We start from the raw sequence: 20,037 nt of genomic DNA, 5'->3' as shown, positions 1-20,037 counted from the left end.
GCTGTGAGCCACAGCATTTTACCAATAGTACTATGTGTTAGAAAAGGCCTGGGATGGGAAGCTGTGAGCCACAGCATCATGACAGGACCACCGCTGGGCCGATGCGTGAGTCTTTCGACTGTCATCCTAATCCAGTTCCTAAGTTGACCAGGGTCTCCCAGCACCTTATCCTCATGACAGGCATCCTTGGGACACTGAGGTGCAGCAGAGGATGATGCTGCAGGGCCAGGCCCTGGCCTTTGCCCACAGCACTTAGTACCTTCTTTGCACGGTCCACCATGTCTCCCGTGTATTACAGAGGAGGAAACAAACCCAGAGGTCAGGTACCTTGCCTGAGAGAGAGAGAACTTAGAGTTCTCCATTCACACTCCACCTCTTCCTCCTCACTCTTCAGTTAACACCAGCCATCCTTGGTCCTGGGATGGCTTAGCCATATTTGCCAACAGGGACATTTGGAATTCTTTCCCTTGCTCAGACTCCTGTATTTTATTGGTCATCTTCATGCACTTGGACCCTTGGCTTATTCTCTAGAAGATCCTTCCTCAGGGATGCATTTTCCACCTTCACCAATCAAAACTTAAACACCCCCCTTCTGCATCATGGCTGGACAAATATGTAATAGCACCCTAAGGGGAGATACACGGCCTTGCTCATCTTTAACTTGCCTTAACTTGAGGCCCAAAAATGAATGTCTGGCTGTAACTCCAAAGGGAAATCATGAACCACTGCAAGCAATACTCACTCATTGAGCTCTGGCCGCTCAGAGAACTCCGAAGGCTTTCTACAGAACCCCCGGCTTTGAGCTTGGGCTTGTCCACGTGTTCAGGGTCAGGCTTTACTGAGGCAGGAGAGCTGGGCATTCCATCAAGCCCCGAGTCCTGAAAGAGTTCCAATGGAACTGAGTTTCCCGAGTAGACAGGTGACGTTTTATAATCCTAATTTGGTCCTCAACTTTATCGGTCAAACTGATGGTCATGTCTACACTTGACCCTATGTACAATACTCTCCCTTAAAGCCTATATCCTTTTTTTTTACATTTAAGTCTGTAGCCTGTAGGACTGTTTATTAATCACTCCAAAGTTGTTTTTCAATATCAAACAGATATTCTTAAAATTCCTAGGAAAAAACCCCATCTACCATCTATTAAAAACAGCTAAAGGTTTAGCAACTCAGTATACTCAATGGCCCAGGAACAAGCTGGGTCTCAAATGCAGGGCAAATTCAAGCTACTCTTAATATTGAGAAGTACAATCAGAGGGCGGTTAATTAACTTTAATGGGAAAATATTTACATGAAGAAAAAGTGTATTTCTCAGAAACAACTTGACCAGGTTGTTTCTATTTATATAACATTGCTGAAGTAGTGACAGGCTGAAGAAGATGCTGGCGTTTAGCCACCAGGGGGCAGCAGCTGAGCAAAAATGCCTGCTGTCCCAGCGGGCTTTATTGGCTGGCTGGAGAAGCATCCCTTACCGCATTTCAAGCAGGTATTTTAACAGGCTGCAAAGTGAGTACCATGAAGGTGGCAGAGAAGGAGGTTTTGAAATCAAAGGTCAAAACTATCTCAAAGTTCAGACCTCTGGCGGGCGTTCTTCCTTCTACACGTGCAATTAAGACAGAACTGGACATGTTTATAATGATGAAATATTTTTCTATAGAACCAGGGGTGAGACATCCCTTTTGTGATCTCCTACTGATGACATATGGTGTCAGTCAATGAGACAGCCTTCTACTCCCACCCCAAATAAAAACCTGCCTGACTATTGCAATCTAGTAGCCAGAAAGTATTTTGTAGAATTCTGCTTCAGACCTCCTACATACTTTAGAACAATATATCCTACATCTAAAAAGTCAGCTAAGGACACACACACACACACAAATTTATTTTTGGTGCATGAGTGTTTGCATTATGTGTAAGTATGTATGCATTCCACATGGGTACCTAGTACCTGCAGGGACCAGAAGAGGGCAGTACCTGCAGGGACCAGAAGAGGGCACTGGACTCCCTGGAACTAGAGTTACAGACTGTTGTGAGCCATCATGTGGGTGCTGGGAACCATACCCAGGTCCTTTGTAAGAGCAGCAATGACTTTTAACCACTGAGCCATCTCTCTTAACTCCAAAGGGTGCTTTTGAAGGAGGCGTCTAGTGGTAGATAATTAATAACAAGGGTGTTTTAGAAAAGAACACCCCCCCACACACACACACACACCCTTTGTGCTTAAATGTATTCACTAGGTTTATTCTCGTGTGCTGACTGGACTAAGAATTGTTTTATGTCTCCTTTTGTCTGAAATGGTAGGCCTGCTGTGAGGGTTTCATCCTAATTAACTTGATAGGGTTTAGAATCACCATGGAAACGAAGCTCCAGGCATGTCTGTGATGGGTTTTCTAGATTACATTAGTTGAGGTGGGAAGACCCACCCTGAATGTGGGTGGTATCGTTCCTTGGGCTGGGGTCCCGGACTGCACAGAAAGGACAGAGGAAACTGAGCAGCAGGGTTCTTCTCTCTGTCTACCTCCTGCCAGTGGCTACAATGTGACCAGGTGACTCAAGTCACCACTTGCCTGCTGTGATGTACTGTATCTTGAAACTGTGAGCTGAAATAAAGCCCCCTCTCTTCCTTCCTTACGTTGCTTTGGTCTTGTGTTTTGATGCAACCACCAGAGAAGTCACTAACACACAGGGCCTGTGTTTTGTAGTCCCAGAACTAAGAACAGTGTCTGGAAAGCCCTAACTGCGTAACCAAAGTTTCTGTAGAAAATGCTGCTTTTTCTACACAAATACAGCCTGATCAAGTAGCTGGTTAATGCCAAGGAACACACACACACACACACACACACACACACACACACACACACACACATTTATAGCACCATTCAGTAGCCCAAGTGGACCATCCTTAGCAGGAACTGGGTTCACAGCAAGATGGCTACCTACCTGCTCAGAGACAGGGCTGCTGTATTTTTTAGACATCCTCTTCCTCATTGTCTCTTTCACTGATTTCACCTTTTTCCCAAGAGAGATGCGGGAGGCGGTTGGCGATTTGATTACCTCTTTGTACACAAAATCTCCCTCTTTACCCTGCAAAACAGAGGGTAAATACCATTAGTCCTGGGAGATAAAGGCTAGAAACTGGTTCCATTACTCAAACCATTAACGTCCTAGACCTCAGAAAAAATATTAGCATTCCCCAGGATCTTCACATTTTTCTTCTGTTAACTTAAGGCTGTTATTTATCTTTGCGATTAGAAATTAAAACCTACTGAGAGGTTATTTTGTTTGTCTGTTTATTCTGGGGCTTCAGGCACTTTTTATTTTATTTAATCTTAGTGCATGCTTTTCCAGTTATTCCCCCCCCCTACCATTTAAAAACACTTGAGGGGACTGCATTTCATTAGTGCAGAGATTTAGAGGAAGCAATGTTCAGGTAACCCCAGCAGCAGGGGAGAAGGGAAGGGCTCTAGTATTGACTCCCCCATGGGCAGAAGGTGGGTACGAGGATGCATCAGACTACGCGTGTAACACTCGGTATGGCCAACCCCTAAGAGCATAATTTCCTTCCCTGAACAAGCTAGACTGTGTCCATCTCTCATTTTATTTTGCATTAAAAGACAAACCTTCCCAAGAAAGGATGGGGGGGGGACTTCTGTGTTTTTAGAGATTGACAACAAAATTATTGGCTTATGAATCAATAAAATTTGATGCACAAATAAAACAGCTTAAATCTTGCAGGAAATTTTGTGACACTTCATATCTCACAGATGTGTATTTTAGCTGACATAAGATCATAATAACCATAGAGCATGAAATCTTCATTTTTATAGTTTCAAGGCAAAATACTTAAGGGGCCAGCAAAACCAAGTAAAACTTACCTACTCCTTTGGGGCCAAGATTTTAGGGAACTTTAACATAGTGACCTGGCCCCTGACAGTGACCCAAACGCATATCTGAGGAGACATTAACCTTGGCAATCGAGGCCCTGATTTGCTTTGACATTAAAAAAACTGGGCTTGTCTCAGGACACCTCACATGAGAAAGACCCAAACTTAACAATCGGCCTTGGAGAGTCACGCACTGATCCCACACCCTTGGAGGGTCTTGTACAGATACCCACATCGCAGGGCTCCATCAGATCAGAGCCCTTGTGTGCAACTGAAACTAGTGTGAAGGGAAAGCTCAGAGGCGTGGATGACTAAGGCCAATGGAGCCAAACTCATCTGTGTGTGTTACTTAAAGAACACTGGAGAAGAGGCACTCAGAACAGTGATGTTCTGAGGAGATAAGAGACCCTGGTGGCCATCGTCCATTCCACGTGGGACAGTAGGACAGCTTCGAGATGGGGGTAACAGAGTTTCTTTGCAAATATGGTTTGGAACCACTGAGCAGAGCTGGAATCAACTCTTCGAGACACTAAAAAGGGGACTGTTGGCACCCAGGTCATTGCAGTCTACACCGACTGCTTTTCTTCCTGGTCCACTCACCAGAGGGTCTGAATTATTACTGCCAACGTGCAGAGAACGATTTGTCAGGTCGAATCCACCAAAGCTGCAAGTTCTCTGTGGAACAAGAGAGGGTGGGGTGGAAATGACCCAGTTATGCTCACGTCACAGTCCACAGTCAACCCCACACATGACCCCTGTGCAGAGCACCTCCGAGCCACAAATACATGTACGGAATGGGAGCAGGACACGAGACGTGATGAGGGAAAAACATATGATTCGTGTCAGAGGAGACCTTCCTGATTTGGTGTTCTCACAGGTCACTGGGGGATCTGAAATTCGCTTAACATGCAAAAACAATGACTCTTGAGAATTAAAAAAGACCTTCATAAACTCAGTGCAGGAAGAGACTCCCTCACCGCTCCGTGGTCTTGGGAGTCCTGTGCTCTGCCAGGGAAAGCAGGCTTTTCTGAACGACTCCTGTCATTTACTTTTAAACCCTCAAGGGGGCGGAAAGAAGGTATGTTTATCACCATCCAGTCAGGCCAACAGGGTTATTCACTTACTGCCCCCCTCCCCCATCCTGGCCAAAAATGATGATAAATTTCCCATCTAACTCTCAACTGAATTAATTATAACCTTTTTTCTCACAATGGATGACACCACATTTACTGGGTGGTGGTGGGCTGATTAAGTGTCTGTCACTGACCACGCACCCTACTTTCAGAAGGAAAAATGCTTTTGCAAAAAAAAAAAAAAAAAAAAAAATGGATGAAAAGTTTATTGTACTTTTTAGATGGTTTAAATTTTGTAGAACTACTTATATTTCCACAATTTTCTGTTTCCAGAACTTGCATCCAATTTCTCTTGCTTTTCTAACAACAACAACAACAGCAAAATCATCCGATGCCCATGCCTGTCTCCTCTTGCCAAGGCACATTAATTTTTGTTGCAGGCAATGTTTTAAAAGCAGTTGGTGAGAAAACGTGAATAGCAGATTTGTGCTTTACTGTTTTGTGTTACCTGCTGCTCAGAGACCATGCTAGCCACAGAACGGAAGGGATGGACAGAAAAGCAGAATGCAGACTACGAACACTGCTTCTTTTAATCAGATATATTTTAGAGATGTTAATGTACTGCATCGAGATAGGAGACTCAGTCTGGGAGGAAAATGATTAGGCTTTTAACATTGCACATAGATCCAACTTCTGAGTCTGCTTCTTGCTGGCTGTGTGAGCACAGCTCAGGTACTAAAATGCTCTGAGGTTAGGATTCTGAGTTGATACTCTCTACATCATATACCTGAAGACACACACACACACACACACACACACACAGAGCTGCTCATTCTCTACAACATATACCTGAAGACCTTAGTGTACACACACACACACACACACACACACACACACACACACACACACACAGAGCTGCTTATTCGCTACATCATATACCTGAAGACCTTAGCGTGCACACACACGGCCGCTCCTAGAGCACACACTCTGGACATTTGTTTATCCTCTGATGTTTCACTTTGGTTCTGCTAAGAGGCTGGGAGCTCCTCTTGATGATTATGTTGCAGGTTAGGCTTTAGTCAAGATTAAAAACATGCAAATGAGGGGCTGGAACTCCACTCTGCGTTTTATAATCCGGGAGTTCAATAGTAAAACCAAAGCCTCTAGGAACAGGCCACACAGGGAGGTGGCGGTTGTGGCACATGAGAGGAGCAGAAAAGAAGGGCATTTAGAGCCACCTACCTCTTGGCAACATTGTTGCTCTTTGCTCACTTTCCAGTGGAGGTTAGCTCAATGTTATGCTAAAGATCAGCAGGTAACCTTGCTTTCTTTACAGTCAACTAGCTTTGTATCTGGTCCATAAAAAGAGAAAGACTCCCCTATATAAAACGAATCGCCAGCTCACCTAATTGGGAAGCAATATTATGGCCACTCCTCAAGACAAATTTTTAACATTAACTTTCCCTCGTAGCTTATGGTGCCAAACGCATTTTCTCGGTTTTGCAAAGGCAGGGGACTTTATTCTAGTTCCTTTCCTGTGACTCAGGGCTTCCCAGACACGGGATGGCGCCCAGATGCCTGATCGCTTTATGGCTTTTGCACGTCCCTGCTTTAAATGACAACATCTCCCACAACACTGGAGCCCAGCATGCTTTCTCTGATGCATATGAAATAACTCACAAGGAATTTATGTGGAAACGATGACTGTAATAAATTAGAGGCTTATTTGGGTTTTCATGTGCCTGCTGTATGCATTTATGCCTAAAATAAAGGGCTTAAAGGATGGAACGGTTTACAGAATCATCAGCTAAAATCTCTCCGAGCGACGTGTTGAGGTATAGGAAGCAGACCCTTCTTCATCAGTGGAGGGCTAACAAGCACTGAGCGCTGCCTGGAGGAAGCCCTCACTTCTTGTGAGATCACCAGAGCTCAAAGCAGCACTCCTTCAGGAGGGGAAAACAAACTTATTATAAACAATGAAAGAAAAAGAAAACAGTCTTTGAACTCTGGTGATCTACATAAACGAAGCATAAGCAAAATATTTTTAGCTCATTCATCTCTTGTACAAATAATTATAAAAACATTTTTTGAATGATGCTTGGGATGAGGAGAGTGAGTGAGTCAATGGGATGGGCATGCAGTTGAGAACATGTTTGGAGAGGGGACTGAATTTTGAAAGGGACAAGATTCCAAAATGTCATGCATGTCTGTTTTCCCAAACAAAAAAAATTGAATGAATAAAAATCAAAAGCAAGACACATGACTGTTTCCAGTGAATTCAAAGCGTTATCATTTCCCTGAGGTTTCGTCAAGCAAGTATGGCGTCTCTGAAGGACAAAAAGATCAGGGTTGAAGATTAAAGCCAACTGTGCCCTTTGGGGGTAAAGTGAAGGAAGCGTGTACAACAAAGAGAAAGGGAAGGAGCATTTTAAGTGAAAGATGCAAAGAAATAAGAGGGTGGAAGACCAGTGAAAGAGCACTTACTTAGCATGCATGAGGCTCTGGGTTCATGCCCCAGCACCAAAATAACAAAAGCAAACAAAAAACCACCCATTTCTTTCTATGGTTAAAAGATTGACTTTATCCTATATTTTCTGAATAATGAGTGAATTAATTTTTTCTAATTATACAATTGTACTTACAGGAGCAGCTATGCACAGATTTCTAATTTAGCCCCAAATATATTACTTTGCAGGTATTAAAAATGCCCAGTACTGTCTGTGTTAAGCTCTCAGCATACTAAAAGTATCCAGCTCACAGTGCCTTCATTAGTGAGTAGTGCTGATGTTTGGAGGCAAGCTGGTAGATGAACTGGGCTCAACTCTGACCCCAAGACCAGCGTTTTACAAAAGATATGGAGGTCAGAGTACACCAGAGACTGACTGAATGAGTAAGGAAAAAAATTCTGATATTAAAACAAAACAAAGAAAAAGCAAAACATTGTTGCCATGATACAGAAAGAGACAGAAGGAGAGCTTTCCCTACAGACTGATAGCATAAAAAGTGTCGTAAGGCTCCCAGGAATGGAAAAAGACAGAAACTAAAATCTAGGACGGAAGTCAACACACATGGGAATATTTTCAGAACGCCAAAGCCAGGAAAGACCCAAAGATTCTCTGAGAACCAGAGGAGGTCATTGGAAGGATGGCAGTGGCCAATCCGTCTTCGTTTGCACAAAAGCACAACTCGATTGCATGAATTTAAATTACAGTTATACAGTTCTGGACAAGAACATCCTATTCATGGACGTGAAGGAACCCTGGGAAAAGCGACCGTGGATGCCTATTCTTCTCTAAAGGTTCTTTCAGACTTTCAAAGGGGCTCTGGGCCAGCAGCCCCGGGGGGATTAAGCAAGGTGCCAGGGCACAGCAGTGCCAGCCCGGCCTCACTCTGTCCCCTTTTACATCCGCCATTGTGCAAACTCCAAGTTAGGTGGGAATTCCAGGGGCGGAATATCTATACTTTCCAGTTCGAACTAAGCCACTCTCTGAAAAGTGGAACCAGGGCTTTCCTGCTCCTTCAGTATGAAAACTGAAAAACAAAACCCCAAACCTTCTATTAAATAAGTCATCATCTAAGTAAGCACTTTGCTGAGGATGTTACCACATGCTAATCCCTCTGTTTCAAAAGGTAAAACTACTGAATTAGAATAATTGAAACAAAGGGGCTTTAGCTGATTTTTTTCCTCTCTCTTAGATGGAAGAACGCTCTGGCTGGATCTACTAGTCAAGAAAATGTCCTTGACAATGGTGACAGCAGTGGACTTCCCGTCAGCTCTGTCCTACTGTTTCCATGAACTGAAAAAGAAGCACCTCTTTCAGAGTTTAATATCCTTCTGCTTCTTTGAGGTCAAGGGACAAGATGGCCGGGCATGAGGACAGTCACTCCTAGAAGTTAGCCAGAGCTCACTCCTGAACCCTAGAAGATTAGCTTCAAGGTTTAGCTTCAGTTTAAAAAAAAAAAAAAAATCATACAGCTTCACTGGCCAGAGGGCAGATGGAAATAAGAGGCAAGGCATTACTACTTAAAGAAGGGCTAGAGATCGGCAGCGACAGTGGAATGGACCCCCCCCCCCCCAAAGTGACGAGGTGCAGAAAGGAAGACAGCTTTGCAAGAAGAGAGGCCATACTGCTTGAGTGCACATCAGGGAAATGACAAGGCCTTCCTCACGGCCATCCTGGCGACTCACGGACTTCTGGTGGATTCTCAAGAGAACCCTTTTAGTACAGCGGTCCACCGTGGCAGCCCACTTCCTCTTCGCCTCCTCATCCTCCTCCAGCAAGCACCGCCTCAGGTCCTGCTTCTCAGCCTTGCTCAGCGTCCTGTCTGAGGCAGGACGCACGAGCTGGGTCAGGTTCAGGTGGCTGTAGAGACTCCGCTCCACCACGTAGGTGATATTGAACTCGCTGACCGAGGTGCGCCCTCGGCCCCTCCTGCCAGGGAAGCCACAGCCGCCGCCGCCGCCGCCCCCCTTGGGCTTCGGCCGGGGCAGCAGGTCACAGGTGGTGCCATTTACTCCTTTCCTGGAGGGCCGCTGGCAGAGAAAAGTTCTGGAACAGGAGTAATTCGTATCCGTTTTCTTCAAGCGGATTTGCTTACGGACACTCTGAACCTCCTCCAGGGACACCAGAAAGTGGTGCCTACGTCGATGGTTGTCATAGAAGAAAACACCATCAGTACTTACCCCATGACTCAAGGACCCAAGACCTTTCTTCATCTCCCCCTCGGTGAGGGAGCGGGACACTTTCTGGGCCTTTTCTTCTTCTGGGTAGGAGAAGAATGTCCCCATCTTCTTAGGGGGCTTAATCAGGCCCCGACTTTCCCCTTTGCTGAAGGTTTTGACCAACTTCCGGCCAGCTCCCCAAGTATCCAGGCTGCTAGATGATGGAGACGGGGTGAGAGACTCTGAATCATCTTCTGGAGGCTTCTCAGGGGAGCCATCATAGAAAAATGGCTTTTTGTGCACTCCAGAGTAGAGGGCGGACCTTTCATCCAGGACTGGGGAGTTCTCAAACACATGTTCCTCTCCACCTGGAAGGGAATCAACACAAGGTCGCCTGTGAATGACTGTCCCATAGACATGTGTCTGTCCCTGTAAAACACAAGTTAGCTCACACAGTTAATGGTAATATTCCCCCTGCCCACACTATGATCTTCTTCACAAACACGATTCGTGTGTCAAAGCATACGCAATAAAGAAGGTAATCAAACTGCATTGCATGGTTTCAAGGAAGCGGAACATTAAACATGTGTGAGCACTGGATGTGGTGGCACAGGCCAGTAATCCCAGCTACTGGGAGGACAGAGGAGGGCCAGTTCAAGACCAACCCCATCAACGTAGCGAGACTCAAAGTAAAAGCTTGTTCCTGACTACAAGCCCAGCACGTGACAAGTGGAAAGCAGGGGGATCAGGAGTCCAATGTCATCCCCTGCTAAATACAGGGTTCAAGGCCAGCCTAAGCTACATGAGACCCTGACTCCAAAAACCAAACCAAACCAAAAGAGAGATAGCTCAACTCTAGAGAGGACTTGTCCAGCTTTACATTTAAACCCTAGTACTATAGGTCAAGGTGGGGGAAAACTTCTGATATCTTTAATTCCTCCTCCAAAACAAGTTTGTAGACCAACATCTTCCTTGACCTATTAAAAAATGCCATTTACAAAACCAAAGCCCGCCGTTACCATGGTATGCGTTAGCATTTCGAGATAATTGCCACCCTGGTTTGTAAGAGCAAGCCTCAGAAGCCAGGCTCAGTCTTCCCCATCCTGCAAGGCCCTCCTTATGTCGGCTCTGGAGGCTTTTAGAGTTGGAGTGTGATGAATGCCATGTGGCAGACACGATATTTTTTTATTGGTACATATGCCATTTAAGTGATTAAATCTCCAGGAGAGTTTGGGTGGGGAAAACACCGTAAAGGGTTATACTTGCAAATGTGATTGACAAATGATCTCCAGTTGACTGGCCAAATACAAAAAGCCAGAGGAACTGAGTGATCCCAGCCAGATAGCCCCATCCACCCAGCCCCGGAGGAAAGAGCAAGGGCATTTAAGGGCCTTGACACGCAAGCAGCTCACTAAGTGTTCCACTTGGGCTCAGGCTTCCAGGCCTTGAAGCTCTCTCTGGGGCCAGGTAGCGAGCCAAGCCCTCTGGAGGAGCCGAGTGGAAAGGCCTGGACGGGCGGGCAGGAGAGAGCCAAGTTCTTCTCAGCATGTGTTTCTGTGAACAGATGTGACGGAAGAAGTAGGTCAAGCTGTGGGTGTAGTGATCCCAACTGGCTGTATCCCTTCATTATAAGGAAACATTGGGGCCTCGCTGCTTTCTACCAGCTGAACGGGGGAGAGGGGGGAAAAAATCCAGAGTTCCCTGGAACACAAGGACAGCACTGTACACACCAGCTGTGCCAAGGGTGCCAGAGAGAGGTGAAGTGTCAGGGAAAAAGAGAGAGGAGGTGGCAAAAATGGCACCCACTTCTAGAAGATTCTAAAAACAGCTACCTTCTCTAACTGGATGGCTATTAGTTACAGAAGAACTCTGCTATGAAATCCCACTTAGGACCAACTCCACCTTCGTGGGCAGAATGGAGTGGTAGAGAAGGACGGGGCAAGGGAAGAAGGAGAGATCAACACGATGCCCAGTCCCAGGTTCACTAAAGAACTGTGTGAGGAGCTTTGGGGGTAGTTTAAGGCAAGGGCCGGGCTCGGACAGGATTTAGCTCGACCACAGACGGTACACAAATATGAGAGCTGCTTCCTGCTCCCTCCTCCAGATGCCCTAATAGGTATGGAGACCAATGGTACTTATTTTTTTCCCCAGTAAATATAGTTACTTCTAAAGAGTGTGCCTTGCTTCTAGGAAGAAGCAATTGGGCTAAGACTGGAGGCCAGCCTCGTGGCAGAGGTAGCCCCACAGTGAATGAACAAGGGCATGTTAAGCCCTCCAGGTGGCACAGATCCATGGAAAGCATTGGCGGAGTTTTCCTGTCCCACAGGCGTTCTCAAATAATTGGTCCTGAAAGGCTCCATGGGGGCCTGGTGGGCTTTGCCCAGTATTCTCAGGACCTGCTACTCATCCATGGTCTGAACATCTTCTGGAGTGTTTTCCAGATAGCCATAAGCAGTTTCAACACCTCTGTCACAACTGGGCCTCGCACTATCTGGGACACACATGTTGGTGACATGTGCAGCCTTAGCCTGGAAAGGCAGTGCCTGGTAAGGAGCTTTGAGCGGAATATGGAAATGCCTCCGAAGAGGCTGCGTCAGCCTTTGTGAGCAGGCCTGTGCACAGTGAACTTTATTCTGTCCATGTCTGAGAGGCAGCCCAGAAGCCCTGACCCGGGCTCCCTGAACACAGCATTCTTCTACAGGAACAGCTTTGCTATGGCAGGAGCGGAGACCCAGGTGAGCTCTCCCTCTGCACACTGTGCAACCTGCTTCACAGCGGAATTTATCTTAAAGCAGCTGAGATCAGAACACCCAGGAAGGGTGCTTCCAACAGGAGGGTGTGAGACCACAAGGATACAGCTTTCCACAAGTTCTGGCCTTCAGCCATAGCTCTGGGACCCTGGGCATCTGGACCTCTCTGAGCCTCCTCTGTTACAACACCTACCTATCTTTACGTAATACCCAATCCGGTTACTGTAAGTGCTAACAAAAGAGACACCTGGAGCTTCCTCATTTGCTGAAAGGCACCACACAGGAGCTGATGGTCCTGTGTTGGCTTATCAGTGCTCCTGTACTCTGGGGAGTGGTAATGCCATCTACCTCTACAGACAACACACAGACATGGGCAGACCAGAGACACAAACTCAGCCTGTGTTTAAGACTATCCAGGGCTGCTGTGTCGGGATATACCTGGAAAGTCAGGGTGGGGGAAGACCAGGTGAGGGACTCTAACGTCACTAGTTCTCAGGAGTGGTACAATGTCCGGGGTTGGGGGGGGGGGTGTGATATGCTGAGGAAGTCCGGCTGGCTGGCTGAGTGACCTTGAGGAAGTTCCTGGCTTCTTTAATCTCAGTCTCCTTACTGGTGAAATGAGTAAGTGCCTGCCTCTGATGGGTATTCCAGAGATGGCATATTAAAAGGCAACATCAATTCTCAATGTGGGGGAGAGTGCCGCGTACGCAGAATGCATCTCAATAAAGGACTACTATTTGCCTTAGCATTGGCACAGGCGTGCAGGCCATCCGTGCGGCCTTCAAATCTCTGTAAGTCTACGGGCACTGAGGAAGAGACTCGCAACTCAACTAGCCTATCCCACCTCCTGGTTCTTCCGCCAATAGGAACCTCAGAGACAGTGGTCACGTGAGGGCTGGAAGCAGATACTCTGAGCTACACACACACACACACACACACACACACACACACACACACACACACACACACGAGCAAGGCTTGCAACTTGAATTCATTCAGCCTGTCTTCATCTGTGAGGCCCCTCCACACTCAGATGACTTCATAGCTAGAACTGTGTAAGGTGGGTCACTTTTGACCTTCCATTGCCTCTTTTGGTATTTTGCCATTCCCCCCACCCCCAACATAGGTGAATTGATATACTCCGCAAATTTGGTTATTTCAAGATATATAAAATACTATTCTGGCATGAAGGCTGCCACAGGCCAAGTCCTGCCTGGTTGGTTAACTGGGCTCAGTACAAAGTGTGTCACTCACTGTGTGGACAAGCCCCACGACTCTGACTGTCATAACTGAGATTTGATTTGGGCGCCGGCATGAAGTTCGCCTGACCACGCACACTTGGTGAGTGAATGCACGGTTCTCTACCAAAGTCCAAGCTTCTCCCCTGTTTTCACATTTCAGTAAGGCCTGCCATGCTGTGAGAAAAGCTTGGTAAATTCTGCACAGTGGAAACCTTGGCCAACAGATAGGTATTAAAACATCCAAATAGAAACTGACATTATATTCAAATATGAACAGAATTACTATACCAACAAACACTCACACAGAATTCAAGTTAGATCCACATTTATGAAGTTATCCATCAAGCTTATGTCTCTTGCCAACCCCCCTTTCCTTCCCACCCCCATTCTTTTACAGCTACCAGCATCTTCAATTTTATCCTAAAGAATTAAATCAACAAACAACAACAAACAGAACTAGAAAGCATCAATAGTAGCAAGAAGCCCTAATCTTTGAAAATAAGAGGAAATTCAGTTTCCTGGGTACAACTTGGTTTTGTTTACAAAGATCAAAAAGGCCTCTATAACAATAATTCTAACACCCACATGTTAAAATCTGAAATTCCTCGTAACATAAACATATTTTCACAAGTAATGTTATTTCTTACTAAAGCAATCCATTATTTTCCCAATTTACTCACTACCATTTTATAAACAAGAAAATCTCATAGCTGGGTGGGGGTAAGACAGGGCGTCACTATGTAACCCACAGAGCTCCCCTCTCAGGCTCAGGACTACTAGGATTGTAGGCCTCTTGCTGTATGCTACAACATTCAGGAATACTAAGCTTTTATTTGATCTTTTGGGGGGTAGATTTTTATATAGTTTATGCATACTACTAAAAGTGGAAATGAAGAAGGTCATAATTTAAACAAGCATAATTATAATTCAAAGGTTCCTGTTCATCCTGATGCTCCCCATTTGATGTCTCCATTGACATTATTGTTTCATCTTCCCAGGCAGCTCTTAAGGATCCCCTCAGAATTGAAGGTCCTCAAAGCCCCTTGTGAATAGAGACCTGAGACTGTTTCCTCGAAGAACAAAGCAGCCCCGAGGCTTTGAAGGGATATTAAGTGCTTCGACTGTCAGGTGGCTTTGCAAGATGGATGCACGGTGTATCAAATCTGCATGAGATACACGGCATCACAAACTCCAGAGAAGTCTATGCTGAGAACATACAGGCTTATTTATGGCAACATGAGCTCGTAATTAAAGCTGCACCACACCTTCAGATTTTATCATCCGACCCTAGCCATTTCCCATCTTTTGTCACACTGGAATTACTAAGTGCCCAAAATACTGGACACCAGGATCCTTCATTCCATAACACTGAGCATTGCCCTGCTGGGCACAGAGACAACCCTGTCAGCCTCAGCCAGAGCTCACTTCATTTCCTACTTGAAATCATATTCTGTTTCTACTGAAAATCCGACCCAAAGTGATTTCTTTTGAAAGAACCAGGGTGGGGTTTGCCGTTTCCCTGCCCCCACTCACCCCTCAACCCCCTCCCCCCTTTTTACCTTCAGTGCTGGGCTTTTTCATTTCTTCCACCCTAATTAGCTTCTTTCTGACTCTTCGAGTAGAGTTTACCAGCTTGTGTAACCTCTTAAACTTCACCGACTCCTCGGTCTCATCATCTGATTGTTCTCTTGACTGGCAAAGAAACAGAGGAACACTTAATCAGTTAATTGCTCCAGAGCTGTGCCCTCCCGGCTGGCATGGCTGGCCTGTCAGCCAAGGCCAACCATCCACAGCTCTGCCGCCAAACTTGGGATATCAATAAATCTACCCAACAGGTTTACAAAACCCCGCATACCCTCAGATGGCCCAATTCAGCAGAGATTCAGTCCTAGGGACAAAGTACACATTCTTGGCATTGACTACCATATGGGGTGTGTGTGGGAGGGGGGGGTCCATCCCATCATCCTGCTCCCTGTGTCTTTCAAGCCAAGTCCAGCAGGACTTTCTCCTCAAGCTGGCCCTGTAATTCCAGTTACGCTGCTGTGGTTTGGGCCAGGCTCTCCTCTGTCTGGCCCATCGGGACTTGCTGTTGAACGTGGTCATCAACCACTTCTCCAAACCAAAATTTTGTTGACTTTTTCCAGCACCCCCCTTCCCCCCCAAAATCAAAACCAGCAGGCAGAAAAGGGGAAGTAATGAAAAAAAGAAAAGAAAGAAGGAAAGAAAGAAGAAAAAAAAACCACCCTTCTTTCCTATTTGTTCTAACTGCCTGCCACATCACAGCTGTCCCTTCCGCCTCCCCCGGCTCCTTCTGAGGGCTCACGAGGCAAGGCTGAGGACAGCCCCACATTCCTCCAGAGAGACAAGGGAAAAAGCTGACCTTTACAACCGTACACTACAGTCCATATTCCCTAGCATCCCATTCCATTCTGCAGCGACTCAAGTGTGCGCTGGCCCAGCTGTTTTCCCTCAAGTATCAAACGTTACAGAGGGGAGAAAAAAAAAAATTCTCTCTCCATAGCAGTGACCCAGGCTAAAAACAATCCTTTCCTTGTGAACAGAATGAGGGCTTCGTTTCCAAGTCCATTCCGACATTCAGCATGCAGCTTCCTCTACTGTATCTCTTGAAACTGTGAAAAAGCAAAGGGAGTTTCCCACCAGAGCGTGAGCTACACACTGCACCACCCGGCTGGGTGCTCCGGCCTTTTGGGAGCACCCCAGCCTTAGCATACTCCATGCAGCCAGGGAGTAGGTCCAGCTAATCCTGCACATCTTGACAACAGCATCCCTTCATGTCTTCCGTGCAATTCTCAAGGAGAGAGATGACTCAACCCACCCACCCACCCCCAACAAAAGAAAACAAACAAACCACATCTCCAATCCGAGACCAATGAGGGGACTTCCCCCAAGAAAATCTCTCCCTAAATCTCAATTTTATAGGCAATAAAATAGGTAAATAAGTGTTGGCAAAGAATGTCACAAAAGAAGACAGACGGAGACCATGTGGATTACTCAGAAATGGTGCATGCTGGGAGGGCACAGATAATTTTCTCAGCATGATAGTACTCTCCTCTGAATAAGTTTGACCCATTTTCTGCCACCTCCTTGCCTTGGGGATCACAACATGGAGCCACTGTACTTTATTCCTGTCGACTACCTGTGAACAGTTCACTCACTGATGATTAATTAGTACAGACTCCAGCAAATCACCAGACTGGAATATTCCTCAGTCGTCCATTCTGTGAAGTGCGTCCGTATCTATATCCAACTTCTCTAAAATTCCTAGGAAAACACTGCCTGCAGATTCGGGTTGTAGAGATTGCTCAGTGGTTAAGAACACCACTGGCTGCTCTCCCAGAGGATCCGGGTTCAATTCCCAGCACCCACATGGAGTTCACAGCTGTCTGTAACTCCAGTTCCAAGGGATCTGGCATACACACCAACCCCCTGACACATGCAAGCAAAACATCAATGCACATAAAATAAAAATAAACAAATCTTAAAAAAAAAAAAGTTGCCCACTATCTACTTGGCAGACTAGAAGGAAAATGGGAACCTACTCCCTATCTCAGTAAAGAAAAGGGACGGTTATGCTGAACAATTACAGTTAATGCACTTAGTTCAAAAGGTAAAAAAAAAAAAAGTTAAAATAGTAAGCTTAGCTCCAAATACAAAATGATAACATCTGGTTTAAATTTCATTCTACTTTGTTGACATGTAATGAACTGAAATGGTCAGAGTGGCCAACCAGAGGCATGAGAACTTGGTTACCCTCATTCTGGGTCACGAGCACCTCAGTAATCCACGGTGCACTGAATTCATGCAAACGTTTCAAAATATTGCAGCCTCCCATTGCCAGCAACTCAAGCGGAAGAATTAACCTTCTATTATACAAGGCTTCTGTATATTCAAACAACAAACAAACAAAACCAGGCGAGGTATCTTGCCTTGACATTATAATAAATTCCAGAGTCAAGTCAAGGTTGAAATAAGCACCAACTGTTTGAACTTAAGAGATAGGAAGCTAGATTATGAGATTAAAAACCGGTCATGTAAATATGTTCCATAGCTAATTTGTTGGTAGTGAGCTGTTGATGGTTTGTGTACTGGGGAGGGTGAGCGTTTGAGTGCATAGAAAGTACTGGAATGTAGGAATCAGTAACACAAAAACTCTTCTACAGAGACACAAGCCATGCACAGAAAAGGTACATTTGCATGAACTTTCCAGGAAGAAATAAAAATAGTCACATCAGGACATGGGACTGAAAGCCAACATTCCCTCATCGAAGCCTTCCTCTCGTCGGCCTGCATTCACTGTGGTGAAGAATAACACAGTCCAGGTACTTCCTCAATCTGTCACATGGTCTACCTACATTTTGAGGAACATGAGCTCCTGAGAACTTTAAACTGATGCTATTTCTATTTTTCTAAGTCAGTGGAGGTTCTGGAGGTGTCGGCCACTCGCACATCTCAAGCCACGACAACAATGGACTTCCTCTGTCATGTCACGCTCTGGGCCCTAGGCAGGTTGACAAGGCAGGCCATTGAAGAAATGGATACTTGTACGTTTTTCTTTTTAATTAAAAGATTCCTCTGTAGTCAGCTTGGGAGTCTTCAAGACAATTTTTATTGATGGGGAGAGTCAATTTCTGGATTCCTTTTGAGTCCCAGGGAAGAAACTTATGACATATTAGTTAAAAAAAAAATCTCTCCAGCTGTTTTAATATAAAGACACAAGTGACTGCATTTCTTCTAAACTGAGTAATAAATTCTTCAGTGTATATTTCTTCTTTCAAATAACCATGTGTTACTTTCTAAATGCTGAAAACTTGAGTATGTTTTTAATATATATGTATATTATATATGCATATATATACATTATCCCTTTTATTCAAGAAATTGACTATCATAAAAGGGAGTTTGAGAACCTTTTAAATTAAGAATCACTAAAAATATGTACATATAATTTTTAAAATGTAAACATTTTTTAAAAACAGTCTTGATAGGCAGAAAATAAATATTGTAAGTATTTGGGGGGAAAAAAACCTTCCTACCTAAAGGGGGTTTGTATATAAATGATTCTAAGAAATAGGCTCATAACCAACACAGATCTACAGAAACCAAAACAAAAACTTAAAAAGCATATGTTCGCACATACTCAAACATTCTCCCATCTTTGTACCCCTGCACCTCTGAGCTAGTTTAAGTTCACTAAAGTAAACTTCAGCTTGATCATCTTATAGACAAGAAGGCGAAGTCCGTCAGCTTTATCCACCCCATCCCAAACCAGCCCGAGAAAAAAAGCATGATCCCACCAAAGATGTGCAAAATGCCTTTACAGTATTATAAACAGAAACATTTCATTTCTAAGCTTTCTGCTGCAGATTTTTCCACCAGAAAACCCATATGGCTCAACTTTTAATTACTTTGGCTAATGCTATATGTAGTAATTCTGTGGTGAATGCTTAAGTGTTTCATTTCTGGTTTCCATGGCAACATTACATCAGATTGCAGACAGCTGGCTCCACAGTTTTAAACCATAACAAATTGACCAAGCCAAGGCACAGAACTATAGCTGCTTTAAAGAGATAGCACACCCTTCGGCTGTTAGGCACTGAGTGAGGAGTCTATGGGGCCATTTGGCATGGACAGGAGGGTGGAGCCTCCTTTCTCCCCAGCTTCTCTTGGAACAAGTGCATCCTTTGACACATCTGTGATGCTCTAATGGGAAAAGCCAGGGAGCCAGCGTGGAGAACTTTTTATAACACAACTACACGCAAGATGATCGGAAAAGGGGAACCAAAATTAATCACATCTGTAAATAAGAAGGTCTGTGTGCTGGTGCACTCTAAAAGCATCCCCTCACTGCTCAGCCTAAGCCTGTCACTGCAGCCTGAAACAGATACTTCACGGGACCTCATAACAAATAGTTCTCCCATCTATGATGTACAGAATTAGTGGTTTCCGAAACTTTAGTGGCATAGTAGCAACAAATGTGCTGGAATAAATATTAATCCATACTCGCAGGGAATAACCAGATCCTTGGGGAGAACCATATGAGACCATCCTGAGCACAGGGTTACCTCTTGCCTCCCGGCTCCAAATCCGAGACACACCGTCACAGTTAACAATCAGAAAAACCAGTCCGTCTATCTCCCCCAGAGCTATACAACATCATACAATACAGACACGTTTCTGAGAAGTAGTTTTCAACTGCAAATATATTTGCTTGAGGAAGTCACACAATAGTTTTGTTTGAACCCAGTCCATGAGAAGACATAGACACTTCAACTTCCTACTGCCAGGCTGTCACTGTATCAATTCTAAAAGTTATGAGAAGAAAGCCAATTAATCTTTCTTACTTACTGAACACAATGCTAAATCTGTCTGGATTTAAGCCCTTCATACAGAGTCAGCCCAACGCGC

The 20,037-nt window shown here is 45.0% G+C and overlaps 1 protein-coding gene across 2 annotated transcripts in view; it reads right to left on the bottom strand.

The window, feature by feature from the left end:
* Sash1 (SAM and SH3 domain containing 1) overlaps positions 1-20,037 on the bottom strand; it is a 170,076-nt gene that overhangs the window by 16,977 nt on the left and 133,062 nt on the right. For both annotated transcript variants that reach the window (XM_059272762.1, XM_059272761.1), the window contains 5 exons: positions 15,171-15,303; positions 9,642-9,988; positions 4,485-4,559; positions 2,941-3,084; positions 743-878 (listed from right to left, as the gene is read on the bottom strand). In XM_059272762.1, the coding sequence (XP_059128745.1) occupies positions 743-878; positions 2,941-3,084; positions 4,485-4,559; positions 9,642-9,988; positions 15,171-15,303 (835 nt within the window). The remainder of the gene's footprint in view (positions 1-742; positions 879-2,940; positions 3,085-4,484; positions 4,560-9,641; positions 9,989-15,170; positions 15,304-20,037) is intronic.

Source organism: Peromyscus eremicus, chromosome 8b (genome assembly GCF_949786415.1).
Source record: "Peromyscus eremicus chromosome 8b, PerEre_H2_v1, whole genome shotgun sequence".
In the NCBI taxonomy this organism is placed as follows: Eukaryota; Metazoa; Chordata; class Mammalia; order Rodentia; family Cricetidae; genus Peromyscus; species Peromyscus eremicus.
Note: the sequence above shows the minus strand (reverse complement) of the source record. Positions and strands in the feature narration are given on the sequence as shown.